Genomic DNA, 16,353 nt, shown 5'->3' with positions numbered 1-16,353 from the left:
CAAAACAAAACAGGGGAAAAAGCATTACATCCTCATACTTACATGTCCTGCATATTGTCCAAATTTCTTTCGGAGGCCAGAAGCCAGTCCAGCAAGGCATTTGGCAGCTAAAGCAACCAGCATAACATTTGTATCCTTTCCAACAACCTGAAAAGGAAAAAGTAACAAAAGGTGGAAGACTTCAGGGACTCGGAGAAATCTCTTAGTAGGATCAGCAGGCTACAGACAAGGTTACTTCCACCACTGTTCCAACTAAGAAGTTCAGGCTCCTGAGCATTATCTTAATCCAAATTTTTGAACTTAAATACAAAGAAATCATATTAAAAAAGTAATAATTAAACCATATGCATACACTGTGTTTCATTACCTTTTTGAGAACTTTCACCAAGTCTGCATAGTCTCCTGATTCTAACTTTGGATTTTTCACCAGCAATTCTACAGCCTCTAGAGCTTCTTTCCTTTCCTGCCACTTTTTTGCTTCCTGCAAAGAAAGTCACTTAGATTAATTCATAAATCTAAACAGCCCTAGAGAATCTTATTTGCCACAAGCCATAGATTTTAGAGCTCAACTCTATTCAGAGAAAACCAAGATCTTTTAAAGTTTCCCTAAAGCTCAACATCAACTGCAGTGAAAGATGAAACAAAGTCCTTTCCCAGGATGCATCTCAGCTCCTTAGAATTACAGCTTTCTTAATGGTAAAAACAAAAACTTGAGACTTATTTATGACAGTTTATTATTTGCTTAAACTAGTCTGTTATTTCCCATGCAGCAGTATAGTTGATGTTGCAAAATGCAAGTCTGTCTTTAGACTTGTTAGCTCCACATGCCACAGAATTAACCAGTGGAATTAAAGTTCATGCTTACTATTTTCTCATAGAAGTCCTTTGGAAGCTTTGAAAGAATTTCTACAGCTTCAAGCAACTCATATGCATCTACTTGTGGTACTGCTTCTTCCTCATCATCATCTCCTGCAACAGAAGGGAGAAAAACAAGCTGCACAATAAGTGCAATTTCAAGCACACTACTGTCTAAGGCTCACTTATAAAACAGTGTCAGCAACTGTGAATTTGCTATGTCAAAGGATAGATACTATCATGTAAAGTTCTTACCCTAGCCATATTCTCACGTGGTGCAATGCATCCCATGTTCTCTATCAGTTTGAATGGAAGAACCTTTACAATTCAATGCATTTCTCAAGAACATACACATGATAAGCTTCCCAATGGAGTAAAGAGACAGTTTACCTCCATCTCCATCTCCTCCAGCTGCCTGTTGCTGCTCAAATTTTGCTTTCAGCTCCTGTTGGGAACGCAGGAACCTGGTCTGCTTAGGAGCAGCTGATGACACTTTGACCCACTCTTCTTCCAGTTCCTTTAGCTGTCAAAGGAAAAAAAGTCATAGTATCTACATTTTGTGCATACCACAGACAAGAAATACCTCATAGAAAGCACTGGAGACTTCCCATTACAAGTTTAAGACACTCCTAAATTTTAAGCTCTTTATTTTGCCATCAAAGAAGTGACTTCTTCACACTCACTGTTCAGAATCTTTTGAACAGATGTACTCACATAGCAGAGCATCAAAAACAAAAGTGCTAAAGCCAAGCATTTACTTCAGAACAAGCTGTAGAACGGTCAGGCCACTAAAGGTTTAAAATATGACTGGGTGAACATGGAGAAAGATTCTTATTATAGCCTTAATATCTGAAGACAGGGCTAAGACAAAACAAACACCTTGAGTTATATTTGACCAGGCAGTTTAAAAAATAAACAACAGTTCTGCCTTGCTCCAGAAATCTACTGTTTTCCACAAAACAAAATGAATATAAGTGAATAGGAAAGAAAGATACATTAGTAATTTAGAAAGTTCAAAAATAACGGAATGTTCCAGTTATCTATCACAGCATAACACTTCCTGCAGTGGAACTGTTATCATACAAGGAAACAAACACTGTAAATGCAGACCTGACCGCTTCCAGCTGCAGGTCTTTTTACACCACTAGTTATTTGTCCTTAGCTAAGGTCTCTGTGACAAGCTTCTCTACTTTTCTAAATGCCCTCCTGAGTTCCAGTACAAACAAAACAATTTTTTGTCACCCCCTTTGGAAACCACAAAGAGGGACTGAAGTCTTCAGCTCTGTTACAGGAAACTAAAAAATAATGCCTCATTAATGGAAGATTCCAGCTTTGACAAACATTATGGGATCAGGGCCATAAGCACACATGTGTAGAAGTGTTTTCTCAACTGTCTGGTTACAGCATCATCTTCTACCTACCTGAACAGAATTTATATTCTGCAGGGGAGGTCTCAGAGCATCCCTTATCCAACGGTAGATCTCCACAGCAAGGAGTTTGGCTTCATCACGAACAGCCTTCTCCCGAGACTCAAACAGTTTTGGCAATACCTTAATGATTGGCTTCAGTGAGATTATTTTTGAACCAAATTCACTGAAAGTTAAAAACATGGAATAGCATCAGAGCCCAAACAGGAGCCACAAAAAGTGATTAAAAAAAAAATAATAATAACAAACTGTGATGTGCAGTACATGCAGAAAACGTTATTTATTCAAATCCTTGTTTCTTTTTATGATATTATTTAGCTGCTGCACAATTAAAAGAATATTTCCCCAATCATAATCACTTTCCCCAAGCCAATCAGAATTACAATAGCAGGTCTCTGCTAAAATTACTTCAAAACATTTAATCCAATCTATTGCCTAAATCAGTTTCCTTGCCAAGAAGGGAGAAAAAAAAAGTGTCTTTAGACTGAAATTTATGACCTACTTTTTTTTTTTTTTTTAATCAGAATAAATAGAATCTCCTTTGCCTATCCTTGGAGGCAAACTGCAGTAAAAGCATTAGTCATTTTACCACTTGTTGCACTAGATAATTATAGTAAGCCTGGGTCATCCTCACAAAAAATACACGTGTTAAAACGTGTGCAACTGAAAGGACACACAGAACAGGTTTCCCCAGCCAACCTTCCATGTCAGCAGATTCTATATATTGTTGAACTTAACACACATTTTCATTTCTCAATCAACTGTTGAGTGAAAACAAGTTTTCTTTAGATGCCCATAGAAATACTTGAACAGTAGCAGTTTGCTAAGTCACATCAGAAGCCACAAATACCGATTCAGGACAGTTCTTCTTTCTTGAGAGCTCTAAACTTTCTAGTCACACTTCTGCTACTGTTCAGCTAAGTAATTCATGAAAATGCTAGTAAAAAAAACAGCTACTAAAAAACAGTTGCATATTTAAGTTCTAAAAATGTTACTGCTAGAAGCTTTATTACGAGTCTCACTTTATGAGAAATGTGAGGTAAAAAAACACGCAAAGGAGGCTCCAGTATTAGAAGTAACAATTATAGAATGCGAACAAATGAAAGGCACAAGCCTGTTCTTACACCACGGTTAAAATAAGGAGCATACTAGAAAAAGGAGCTACTGAGAATGAGAACTTAGAGGAACAGCAGACTACACCAATTCTTGTAACAACACAAGGAATAAAAACATTTCGGCATAAAACAAAAAACACTGGAAGCTTAACTAGTTACGTAGCCAAGCTACCCACTTAGGTACAAGATGTAAATCTTGCTATCAATGCAGAAACTCTGAAAGCACAATTCTAAAGCTTCTAAAGTAGGAGATTAATAGAGCCCCATGACATAAATTGATCTTGCAACCTAAAGCATAATACAACATATACAATACAATATATATAAAGAAGGCACGTTTAATAAACATGGTTGGTAGGGAGATATTGAGGAAGGTTGCACCGTTTTCAATTATACCATACTGTTAAAGAGATAAGGCAATTTAAAATAGGTAAAATATGTTCTTAAAAGTAGGACATTTGGCAGAACCTAAAATAAAGCATTGCTTACAGCACCCATTTAGTGTAAAAACGACCATCAATGCACGTATCAGCAAATTCACTACCAGATATCAACCATAAGGTTCACCTTCACCTGTACTGCAGTGTTTTCACACTAACTACTTCATTATTATAATTATTTTTGCAGGAAAAGGTATTCTGGCCTCACTAATACCAGAATTATCAGCAGGAAATTCACCCAGAATGAAACAAAAACAAACAGGTACTGCAATTCTAACCCTGAAACCAACTACCCTATCTTCAGTAAGATTTGGTTTTTAGAAAGTATTATCAGCTTTTGTTTTTAATGACAAAATTTTTATATGGACAATGCAAACTGACAGAGACAGCTCTTCAAAATAAACTTAGGTGTAATGAGCATTTAAAGAAAACAAACCAACAATGCAGCCAACCAAAAGTGCACGCATCAGTGAGGAAAAACTTGAAACAAACCGAATGAATTTCAGCTTTCCCATCACTGACTTTATCTCAGCTGTTCAGAAGAGTTGTGAAATTCTCACAACTGTTGTCACCTTAAAAATAATCAGTTCAGTAAAGACAGCCTGCTAAAAACACTGGATGGATATATGTTCTGTGGGGTGAGGAAGAAAAAGCAGCACCAAAACAAACACCACAGCCCCAGACCTAGAAGCTTACCTTAGTGCTTTCCTCAGTGTCTCTATACAAGCAACTATGATTTTCGGGTTTTTGTTGTCGAGACCCTTTAGTAATTCTTCTTGTACTGCCTCCCCTTTCTCAATTTCTATATACATAAGACAGATATCTACACCCAGCTCCTTTGCTCTGGCTTTTGGCTGATTGAATACTTTATTTACAACTCCAGAAGCTACTTCCCCTGTTGTCCTGAAAGATGAGAGAAAATTACCTTTAGAACATTTAAGTGAACTGGTTATTTTCCATCATTATCCACAGACAGAAGCACACACAACATCTAAAACAACGATGAAAACTCAGTCATCACACAATAAAGGCTAAGTTAACTTTGAAGGTTACAACCTTCTGTAAAAGGCGATTTTACTACCCTCTAGTTTAATCAATGGAACTCCTTTACACTGAGAGCTATTTTGCATGTTCCTAATACTGGACTACACCAGATTGTGAATACAAGACCTTATCTCAAAAACACAAACACTAATTCATCATCTCCAGGAATTGTATACATCATAGTAACACAACACTGGTGCATAAACAGAAAATAGTTTGCTGGGATTATGTCAAAGCTCCCAGTACTCTCAATTTATACCACTTGTGAATTCGGGGGCCTGAAAATGCTGTTAGATACCCAAATTAAGGTTTTAATTTAAAAAAAAGTATTTAAAAACAAATAATCAAGTCATTTAAAGACAGTGGATCAAAGCATGAATGAGGTCAATTAGATGCTTTTATTTCACCCCCAGGAGAACATTATTTCATGGGATAGATAATGTAAAATACTAGGAACACCCTTTGAAGAAATAAGCAAGTATGCAGATTCAGATGGATTAAACTGGACACACCACCAAAAACATAAGTACATTTCATTTAAAAAATAAATTACACGAGTATCTGCTAGGAAAGATGTACATACACATTGTTTCAGCCAAGCAAGAGGAGGGTTTCCAGCTCACAACATCAACTGTTTCACTTCTCTACCATTTCTAAAATCTTTACCACTCTTTTCTTACAACATCATTAAGCATTATGTAAAGCAACTTCTGATAAATTAACAGGTATGTGGAATCCATCTACAAACCTACTATTCAGCAGGTTTTATAAATCAGAAAGCAACTTCTGTTCTCAACATACCCTAACTGTTTACAACCCCTGCACAGTTTATCTGCAGACTTTCTCAGAGAGGGACATAAAACTCATAACAGCCTACTGATAGCAAGGAAAGGCTACTTACTTCCCAGCTACATGAGCATTTTCAACATAAGCAAGTGCTGCTTCCAGTCCTTTCAACTGTGCCACTGCATTGGAGTCCGTCACAAATTTCTTTATCAATCCAAGGTATTTGGACCATTCAGGACTCTTCTCATCATCTATCTTCTGGAAGAGCTTAAGGGCTTCTTCATAGCCATTTAATCTGGCTTTCCACAGCTGGAAGTAGAAGTCAAACATTTAAGCATTGTGCTAATACAAACCTTAACACAATCTCAATCACCTTAATAACCTTAATCTCACCAAAGTACTTCAATCATAGCTGTAAGGTGCTCAGTAAGCTGGCATCTGCAAAATTTCCCTACACAAATACTGTGCAAGAGGGCAAAATACCCATTGCTTTCCTGTCAACAATGACCCAGAAAAAGAGATACGTTAGTATTCCTCGCTGCTCTCCATCAGCTCTAGCAACCACCACAGTGAGTAGGTGTGAGCAGAACAGTACTTGCAGCTACAGATGAGTAATACATTCACATGAACAAGTGTACTGATCTTTAAGCTCACAAACTTACACCATCTAGATTATCATACAACTAAACTCTGCTTCATGAGTGTTACTTAACTGTTTCAGACCTTTTACACACATGCACACTGTGTGGCTGCAAAAATAAGCCAACTTTGTTATAATTCGGTACAGGAATATCATAGAAGTATCACAGCACAGATACACAGCAGGCCAAACCCAGACAGTATCTCCCACCTTGTGTTCACACTTCTGGTCGATGGGCAGTTTCATCCACTCACTGTCGTCCCCCATCGTAATTTAGGTTCTCTCTACAGTTACAGCAATTCCTGTGGACAGAGACAAGAGTTAGAACACATAACACACAAAAAAAGCGAGATTCCACCTGCAACACAGTTCAGAAAATTAAAAAAAAAAGACAGCTCTAAAGCAGATGTAATATTTAATGTGAAACCCACTCTTTCAAGCCTGCAGTTGTATTTACATACTAACTGCTAAGATTTGGCCACAAAACTGTTAGCCCTGAAAGGCCACCAGAAGGCACCGACGAGTAGTATATTGCCATTTGTAATGCTTCTGACACCAGAATTCTCATCTGTTAATGTTTCAGTAAGCTGACACGAGGCACATAGAACACACCTTTGTCTAAGCTTGAGGAAGAACGTACACAGTTAAGGAACTAAGAAGAAATGAGTACTGATCACCACTAGAAAACTGATGCTTACTGACGTGCTTTCTGCAGCAGGTGCCATGAATGAGGGTTGAAAAATCACCACATATTAGTGTGAGGACAGCTGTTTTAACTACTTCACAAACAGAGCATTTGAAATGAACAGCACTATGAGATATGAGACTAACAAAATCCATTTTTGCTAGCTAGCCATTTTATGCCCCAATTGCAGTAATAGCCAGCACTGGCAACTGCTCTCACCAAGAGACCAGTTTCTTACTGCATGGAGACTCAAATATTACTTGTTCAAGGTCATAGAAGTGTTTTATCCCTCTCTCCTCATTAAAATATTAACATTGACTACTAGGGCATGAGAGATGAGACCTCAGGCTCAATGACCATCTTAGACATGCAAGTTTCAGCAGCACTGAGACAGCTCACAACACTGCAGAAGCAAATTAAATCAATCCAGGTAAGGAGCAACACATTCCAGCATACCATTTCAAACACATACACAAAGAGATAGATTTCAAGAGCTAGTGGTCATCACCATCCAATAATTTATCCCTGAAGGTGTATAAATACACAGTGCTGACATAACTGTACATAAACACATCTGTAATGTAAATTCAGCCTATGCCAGTAAAATGATACACTTTTTAGATAAAAGTGTTTATATTTGAAGTACACACAGAAGTTCCCTGCAAATAAATAAATCCTAGATTAGGAGTATAATTTCATCAGTCTAAGTTAATACAAGCAAGTCCTGCAAAGCTATCTGTCAGCCACAAATAGCTAACTCAAGAGGGAAACCAGACTACAACAGTCCACAAGCAAAAATGAAGCTGCATTCATGTTGAAAGCTCTTTTAATAGCTCACCTAGTCAAGAATGCAGGAATACCCTTGTATGAATGCAGCTCCAACAACAGACTTTACCAATCAAGTTAGCTCTGCAGAAAGAAAGAAAAAGACTTGCAGAGCTGTGTCTCGTGTAATCTAAGTTGCATTTGTGTTAGGAATAATTAGTGTAGCAGTATAGAACTTAACACACCAGTACAGAAATCACTGGACGACCTCACCAGTGCAGAAGCAAGTCACAAACAGGCACAATGCTTTCCCCCAAGCGCACACCAGTCCTTGATGAGAACAGTGATCTTAGTAAGAAGTCGTTTGCAAGACTAACCACAAATTTGGAGGCAGTGTACAAGCTACTTCCTGGCTTTTTCCTTTTCTTAAGGAAAGCATAAGGAACCAGCAGAAGGAAAAGAACTACCACAGATAAAACAGGAGATAAAACAGTATAAGCAGTAAAAAAAAAAAAAAAAAAAAAAAAGAGCATCTCCTTTGCGCCAGAAATCCACTCTACCAAGGAAAATCTTACTGCAGGATATTGACTACCTCTTTATGACCCTAAAATCAGTTCAAGCACTAACATCAGAAGCATCATAGACTTCCAAGTATTTTTTATGTTTACATACAGACAACAGTCTGTATGCCCCAAAGCGTGACCTCTGACTTGCATATCCTACTGCCACATCACAGGAAGTAGAAGAAAAGGATCCCGAATTTTCCTTCCCAACATCATGAGACACTCTCACATGGGGGAACAGGGAGGGCAAAACAGTACCATGGTCTCGCTCATCTTTTATTTTATTTTTTTCTTTTCAGCCTGGTCAAGTCCGTTTCCTACTATTTTTAGTTGCAAAAGCTACAATCATTACTTCAATTATAAAATGGGTTCAGTTGCCTTCCGCACTGAATCTTGTGCCTAAAAATAGGGATAAAATTATACGTCCTCTCTGACAACATACAAATCCCTTTGGGCCCAACAGTTTTTCCATGGTCATAGAGGGGGGAGCTGGCTTCTAAATATTTATTCCCTCCATCTTATCACTGTTCACACCTGCCCCAATCCTGAATTCCTGTGCTGCCTGCATCGTGCCTTCAGCAGAATAACAGACTGTTGTTTCTCCCTTCAATTAAGTTACTGCACTCTGAATGTTCAAAGAATATCCCACATTTGACAAAAGTCTTTCTTTAAAAGTTTCCCTGCAAAGTTACGAACAACTCTTCCCATTACTTTTCAACACCCAAATAGAAAGTAGCCTCACACCGCAATAACGCAGCCAAATTGCGTTACAACTAGTGAGTCTGCAGCAGTGAAGTGTTTGACCTAGATAGCTGACTTGTCAGCACAACTAATTTTACAGACTCAGAACAAAAAGATTAATAAGTCTTTCAGCAACAGCGCTCATTTTGGTAGCATCCAGGGAACGGGACCTCTGAAGCAACTGAAGCACCAAAATCAGTTTTGTGAGAGAGGGTTGTTATTAAGGCAGTCAATGAAACATTTACAAAAGCAAGTCAGCTGAGCAATCTGCAATGGAGATGAACAACAAATCCTCCCTGACAGTTCTTGGCACAGCAAACTCATGCAATGGAGCAGTAAGAAAGTGAAGGCCATCAAGGAGAGAATAGGATATCTTTCAAAGGGAGACAATGTAAGAGCAGAAAAATACTTACAGGACAGTGCAACACAACAAGCTCAAACGTGAAGTGAGAATTTGTTACTGAATTATTGGGGGGAAAAAAATAAAAAAATAATAAAAAAAAAAATCAATGCATTGAGAATGTGTGGAAGGGATGCTAAGGGAACATTTGGATTAACCACACACTGCTCTGAAAAGTTCCTTACTCAGCTCCTAAATAAATGCTTTCTGTGCTAAAATTCTGAAGGGCTGAACAGCATCAACCCTACAGCTCTATAGTATAGGGGCATCACTGAAGAAAAGCCTTCTGACATAAATAATTTGAAACTTTTTTTTTTTAAGCACGTTTATTATGGAATCTCTGTGCACTGTCATGAAGCTTCTCCTTCCTGGGAAGGCAAAGTAGGAAGCCATTTTGTGCTAAACAAAAAACAGATGTTTACTGATACCAATTGTCCACTTATCCCTGCTCGCTTCCACCTATTAAGCATCACTGCCAAGCAAGAATAGCTTTTAAAATATCAGAAGGCTTGATGCCAAAGTAGCCTTCTCAGTAGGTTTGCCCAAAAGAGTAAGCTCTGAAGACTTACTGAAGACAGCCCATTTCCAAGCAAAATTGCATTTGAAATGTTCTTAGAGTGCATACTTTAACATAAAATTGTGAAGGTATAATTTCCACTGAGACAACAGTTCTCTGTGGACAGTTCTGTGCCAGTATAGTCCACGGTTTTGCTAGCAGAAAGAATTTTTGTTTAATGGCAGTTTGGGGTCATATTCTCTCTTTGCCTCTCAACATATGAAGTTCCACTGTTTCATAAGTTTAGCCCAGCATGTTTTACAGTACTTGCCAATTAAAGTTTTAAATTAATTAAAACTCATTAGCTACAGCATTATGCAGCACAGAAAAATGCTTAAAATACTCAAGCAATCATAATACAGGGGTTTTGTTTCTCTGTCTTAAACAACACTCAGATGAATATGCAAACTGAAGAATCGTGTGGCCTAATCAACCAGTGAAACAAATAGTGCAGTAAGCCGCTTCAGCAAATTCTGCACAGGAAGACTGAAGTCCAGCTAAAACTCCTAAAGTTACAGAGGTAAAAACAGGAGTCAAAAGAACTTCCAATCAGACCGCCAGCACACCTCCCAGCTTCAGTGCACCCATCTTTTGATGACAGATGCAGCAACAAGCAGCTCAAAAACTAACATGCAAGCACCACCACTCAGAGGGCTGTCTGATGCTAAGACAGCATGAAATTCCTATGGTTTTAGAAGGTGGCAATTTCAATCTCAAGATGCGAAACACACAGGGCTCTCGATGACACAGGGCCTCAGAATAATGAGAAATGCAAGAAACAAAAGGCAAAAAGGAATCATTTGCAGTCTGCGAGGTACTTTGCAAGGTAGCTTCTCCCAGTTCCAGCAGCAATGAAATGGCATATGAGAGTAAACGGCACTGCATTCTCTCTCACCTGCCCCAACGCTCAGCAACATCTTAATGTGAAAACCGGCCTCCTGCTTCTGCCTAGGAGCGGGGTAAGCGCGGAGCAAAGCCAATCTTACAGTGTAGAGGGGTGGGCAGAAAAGGGCAGCACAGGGGCATGCCCGTGCGCCTCGGGTAATCGGCAGGGGGACGACAGCGGGACAGCAGAAGGGCAGCGCCCACTCGCCGCCCCTCCCTGAAGGAGCTGCCCGAGCTCAGGCGCACAGAGGCCGGCGGGACGTTCCTTAAAAGGAGGGCCCGCGCCGCCGACGAGGACGGCCCCCACGGGAAGCACCGGGAGCTCCCTCGGCCGCCGCGGCCTCCCCGCAGCCACAGCACCTTCCAGAAGGAAGCCCCGCCGCCCCCGCACGGCCCCCCGGCCCCGCTCTTGCCGCCTCTCTCCCTGTTTCTCTCCCTCCCCCCCCCGCCCCGGCCCCTCCCGTCGGGCGGCGGGCCGCCCCGCGGGCCCGGCATTGTTTACACCGCCGCCGCGCCTTACCGCTCAGCGCGCGCCGCTCACCTGACAGCGCCGGCTCGGCTCGGCAGCGGGCGGAGGGGCCGGCCCGGCGGAAGCGCCTCCCAGCCGGAGGGCGGGGCCGGGGGCGCCGCGGCCGTACCTGGGCGGGGAGCCGGGCCGCGCCGGGGCCAGACAAAGGCGGGCAGGGCAGCGCCGGGGCGCCCGGCGCCTCCGCGACCCCCGTTTCCCCGGGCGCTCCCCGGGGCCGGCGGCGGTCAACGGCCCGGGTCGCGGGGCCCGCCGCCCTCGCGAGTCATCGCCTTCGGCATCCCGGCCCCGCGCCGGCGGAAACGAGGTCGACGCCGAAACGGGCGGGCGCGGCCCGGGTGTCCCTCGCGGGGCGGTCCCTCGGGCCGTCGGCCTGACGGGAGGAACGAGGCCCGCCGCCAAGAAGCGCCGTGCCTTCCGAACGGCGAGCCGCCCCGCGGCACCACCGCGCTTCGTGCCGCACGCCAGCCGTGCGATGACGGCGCCCCAGCAGAGCTGATTCATCGGCTCGCTCCAGCCGTCACCTGACGTTCGGAGATGCCTTTTCTAGCGACAGTAGCGACCGAGGAAGAGCTGCCATGGTGGAAACCCTGTGCTGACAGCTTCCTCCCGAGGGAGTCAGATACGCGACGCGAGGCTGTGCTCCTTCAGAATCATCTTAGCTAGATGAAGAACAGCCGTAGCAGCAGCTGCTCCACGCCCCACCGAATAATTCAAGTTCCTTTTTCATTCATCTCAGCCCTACAACACAGAGGAGCAAACACACGCCACCGCTTCTGCTTTCCAACCTCCGACGTCCACAGCAACCTAGCTGTCATAGAGACAGCCTCAAACAACACACATTTGGTCAGTTCTGGAGATGCTCTATTTCAAGGCGGCCCAGCGTGCTGCTTAGTGCAGGGCAATGTTTAATTTAAGCACGAGGGTACCAGGTTTTCCCATGTCACTCTTTGCAATGCCAATGTGACAAGGACGACACAGGAGCAGCCTATGGCAGCACCAACTCTATGAGCCACAAGGCCTACAGTCAGCCATTCTGTGCAGGAGCATGTGGCCCTCATCCCAGCCTCCTCCAGCAGGGAATTCACAAGCCATTTCTACTACGTTGTTAAGTTGTCCATAAAATATTTCATTTTTACATGTTTCTTTTTAAAAGGCAGAAAAAGACACCTAGCTGGAACAATGGAACAGAGGAGAGACAGCAAGGGAGAAGAGGAAATCGATTGCTGGCCACAGATTTGAAAATCCCTGATTACAGGGTTTGCAAGTACTTACACCTCACGAGGGTCCTTCAGGTCGTACATCCTATACACTACAGTCTTCAAATCAAATACTTCGCATTTGGGGATGCTTACCTCTACTCCACAAAACATTAAGATCAATTTCCTATTTGTGTGCACTGTCTGAGATATACATAAGTGACCTATCAAAGGGGTGAACAGCAGTCTTGCAGTTGGCAGATAATTACTCAGAATAGCAAAGGAAAAAGAAAAAAAAAGAAAAGATTGACTGAAAAAGCTCACAACATGCCAAGTAAATTTCAGCTGTAAATTTATCACCAAACAGACACACAAGAGAAAAACAAATCTTAATATATGCTAGAAACCAGGTTTTGGAACTGCCAAAGGGGAACGAGACCTTACAGCTCAGACATCAGTAGGAGATGTTCAGCTGCACAGTGGCACAGCCCAGGATTTTGGAACACAGGCCCAGATCACATAACAGGCCCGTATGAAGGAGAGGCCAAGAGTCAGCATGGATACAGGTCCCACAGATTCAAGTCACGCGTGTATGAGAATCAAGAATAACAACGCATTACCATGTAGTTGGTTTTTAACATTAAGACCAGTAAATGGGAAGTCCAGCAGTGTGATTAACTAATTCTTTGTGCCTCTCAAATCAAGTTTTTATCATTTCTGTACAGATGTCACAAATAATCTTTTCCATAGCTAACCCCCTGCTTAATAGTCCCAATTCTGTATTCTTTAGGATTACCTTCAATAAATACATCTGCAATAATTCATTTAGAACCAGTCCATTTTTGTTGAGCCCACTTTCATATATCAATTTCTCTCTGTAGCTTAAAGCTGTAACTCTATTGCAACCATCAAAAGGGGGTGAAAAAAAAAACAAACAACATCTACAAGTTTTAAATGGAAGAAAGCTGTAAAACCAGCAGTCGAAAAATAGGCCAAACTTGAGGAAAGAGACAGTCGTACTAAATTCTAACTTCAAACAATCAACTGATCCAGTATTAGCGACCAAAAGCATCAGTTATAATGACAGCTTGTACACCCTCATTCTTCTTTCTGACTTAATACTATTGAGGAGTTTCAATAGTAGCCTTTTGTAACACTTCAACATTTGAGCCGCTATCAGCGCCTGAGAACATATAGCTTCACAATTTCAACCCGACAGATACGTTCACTGCAAGTCTGTAGCCATGCTTTCCTCCATAGCTGACAGCCCAGCATCCCAACATTCACACATATTACTCTTGTCTGCAGAAAGCAGCTTTCAGGAGTACCATACAACACTCAAAATAAGAATCAGGAGGGGAAAAAAAAGAAAAAAAAAGAAAAAAAGAAAAAGAAGGGAAACCCCAGGATAATTCCATAGCTGATACATACTGAAGAAAAACCTAGATTAAAGAAAAACCCAGATAGAAAGTTACAGCACATGAGTTTAGAGGTATATGCAGCTTCCATTGTTTTTTAAGTAGCAGAGATAGGGTCAGCTTGTGCTGCACAGAATTCCTATTCCCCAGCACCTGCTCTTCAATGTTGTTAAAGATCCAAATTTAGGAGGAAAACCCCCTACACAGCAACATGAAAGCTCCTGCCTGGAGACAAATCACAGGATTCTGACTTAATCCAACAACATAGGAGAACGGTGGGAATCCCCACTCCTGCCAGCCCCCCTTTGAGAGTACTACAGAAGGCCCAGCAGGAAGCACCTTCAGTCGAGAGACACAAGGGATCCCAGACCAACACCTGAACTCAGTGCCAGGGCTTCAGAAACACAGATACCTCCATGGCTTCTGCTTTAGGACCATCCTCACCCGAGGGAACGTTACCCTAGAATGTTATGCAAACAAAACTACTTCTACATACAGCCTCCTTTAGCGAGTCCAAGGATAGGCCGGGCCGGCCCAGCCCAGCAACTCCCGGCCACCCCGGCGCCCCTCACAGCCCCGCAGCACAGGCCGCGGCCTCCCCCGTTAACCGTCGCCTTCTCCGTGGTCACGAAAGCGGCTCGGATGAATCCCCCGTGCCCGGGCCCGCTCCCACGGGAGGCCGCCACGAACCACACCTCCTCCGCAGCCCCCTCACGGGGTCGGGAGGCCAGGCCCAACAGAGAATGGAGGCCTACCCAGCGGCCCACGGGTCTGGCGAAGCGCGGCAGGCGACACAGGAAAGGAAGCGGCCCCCACAGAAGAAGCCAAACGGGGGGCGGATCTCACCTGGGCCCGGCAGGTCGGGCGCGGCGAGTGTCCAGCCGCTGCTCAGCGCGGTTTGAAATCGCTAACACCGCCCGCACCTCCCAGTGTCCTCGCCGCCCATTGGCCGCCGTCAGCCCCGCCCCCTCCCGCAAGAGCGCGCTTGATTGGTCCGTTTGAATCGGACAGCAGTGTTGCGTGCTCCGCGCACTGCCGGGCTGGCTCAGGACGGCGCATTGCCGGGGGCAGATCGGACACGCTGCCGTGGGCACGGGGTCGGCGAGTCCGCTACTGGCCGCAGGTGGGGGCACAGCCCGCCACTCCGCTTCAGCAGCCTCGGGGTGAGGTAGAGATGGTAACTCCAAGGTAAAGGAGCGCGGCTGGAAGCGGCCTGCGGGAGACGCGGCCCCTTGTGCCGCTTCTACACTATGTGTCATCTGTGGGTAAGGATGGGCAGCTATAAAACTAAAGCATTTGAAATCGTGTTGGTACTTATTTCCATCGGAGCTGGGTAGAAGGGAACAGCGGGTGAGCAGTAGTACTGCAGAATGGTTATTTCTGAGATTTCAGTTGTTGTTCAGCCTTCTGTGTTCTTGAATGAAAACTCGAAGAGATGAAAATCATCTTTTCTTCAGAGCCACATTTTCTAGTTGGCGGAGGCACAGAACAACCACAGGTTCCTGTGGTGTACGGTGTGGAGACCACAGTGCTCTTAAATTCCTTTCAAAAAAGAGGGTTATGCTCCTAGGCTGCTGCTGTGTTAAAATGCTAACAAAAATAGCAGGTTGGGGCACAGTGCGAGCATATGGGAATGTGCAAGTGAGCATAGCTATCTGACCCTTTGAGGTCTTAGTGGCAGAAGTGTGTGCTACAATCCCGTCACGAGGACAACCCACATCCATTTGTGCCTTCTTGCTCCTCCCAAATGAAATACAGGTGGGGTTCTGTGTAAACAGAGCTGGGAGCACCTCTTTCAAAGGGGAGTCCAAATACCATGCACGATTCACAACCAAAAGCCAGGCAGAGTGGTTAAGAAAAGCTAAATTTATATTAAATTATCATCAACCCCTAAAATACTGAACACAGTGGTTAAATAACTCCAGAAATTCTGATGTCTCCAGTGAGTAACATTAAAACCATTACACAGGAACACAGGGAAATCACAGACGTTATCTCGGGACAGACAGGAGAGAGGTTTGCTTTGTACATAGTAAATCAGTGCTCAAGAGATCATCCTCTAGCGGCCTTCTTACATTCGTAACAGCCTAAGTGCAATGAAGGTCTTTTACTTAATTTCTGCCCACCTCACTTGGGGAGGAGAGGCTGGGGGACATTGAGTTGCGCCTTTTTTTTGCCATATTTGATTCCAGAAGAGAGCAGAGAGCAGTTATGAATTGCTAGGCTGGAGTGTGCAGCGTCCCTCCTAAGCAGCAGCAGAGAATATACCACAGTGGAGATCACAAGCACCATCAGCTGTTGAAAGGAC

The 16,353-nt window shown here is 43.3% G+C and overlaps 1 protein-coding gene across 1 annotated transcript in view; it reads right to left on the bottom strand.

Moving 5' to 3' along the window:
- Nucleotides 1-14,930, bottom strand: part of CKAP5 (cytoskeleton associated protein 5) — a 47,560-nt gene extending 32,630 nt beyond the window's left edge. The window contains exons 1-9 of the mRNA XM_048949421.1: nucleotides 14,892-14,930; nucleotides 6,518-6,609; nucleotides 5,783-5,976; nucleotides 4,534-4,740; nucleotides 2,277-2,448; nucleotides 1,246-1,378; nucleotides 866-969; nucleotides 368-481; nucleotides 43-147 (exon numbers count right to left, since the gene is read on the bottom strand). Coding sequence (XP_048805378.1) covers nucleotides 43-147; nucleotides 368-481; nucleotides 866-969; nucleotides 1,246-1,378; nucleotides 2,277-2,448; nucleotides 4,534-4,740; nucleotides 5,783-5,976; nucleotides 6,518-6,574 — 1,086 coding nt within the window. The 5' untranslated portion in view covers nucleotides 6,575-6,609; nucleotides 14,892-14,930. The remainder of the gene's footprint in view (nucleotides 1-42; nucleotides 148-367; nucleotides 482-865; nucleotides 970-1,245; nucleotides 1,379-2,276; nucleotides 2,449-4,533; nucleotides 4,741-5,782; nucleotides 5,977-6,517; nucleotides 6,610-14,891) is intronic.
- Nucleotides 14,931-16,353: the final 1,423 nt, after the last annotated feature.

Source organism: Lagopus muta, chromosome 6 (genome assembly GCF_023343835.1).
Source record: "Lagopus muta isolate bLagMut1 chromosome 6, bLagMut1 primary, whole genome shotgun sequence".
Classification (NCBI taxonomy): domain Eukaryota; kingdom Metazoa; phylum Chordata; class Aves; order Galliformes; family Phasianidae; genus Lagopus; species Lagopus muta.
Note: the sequence above shows the minus strand (reverse complement) of the source record. Positions and strands in the feature narration are given on the sequence as shown.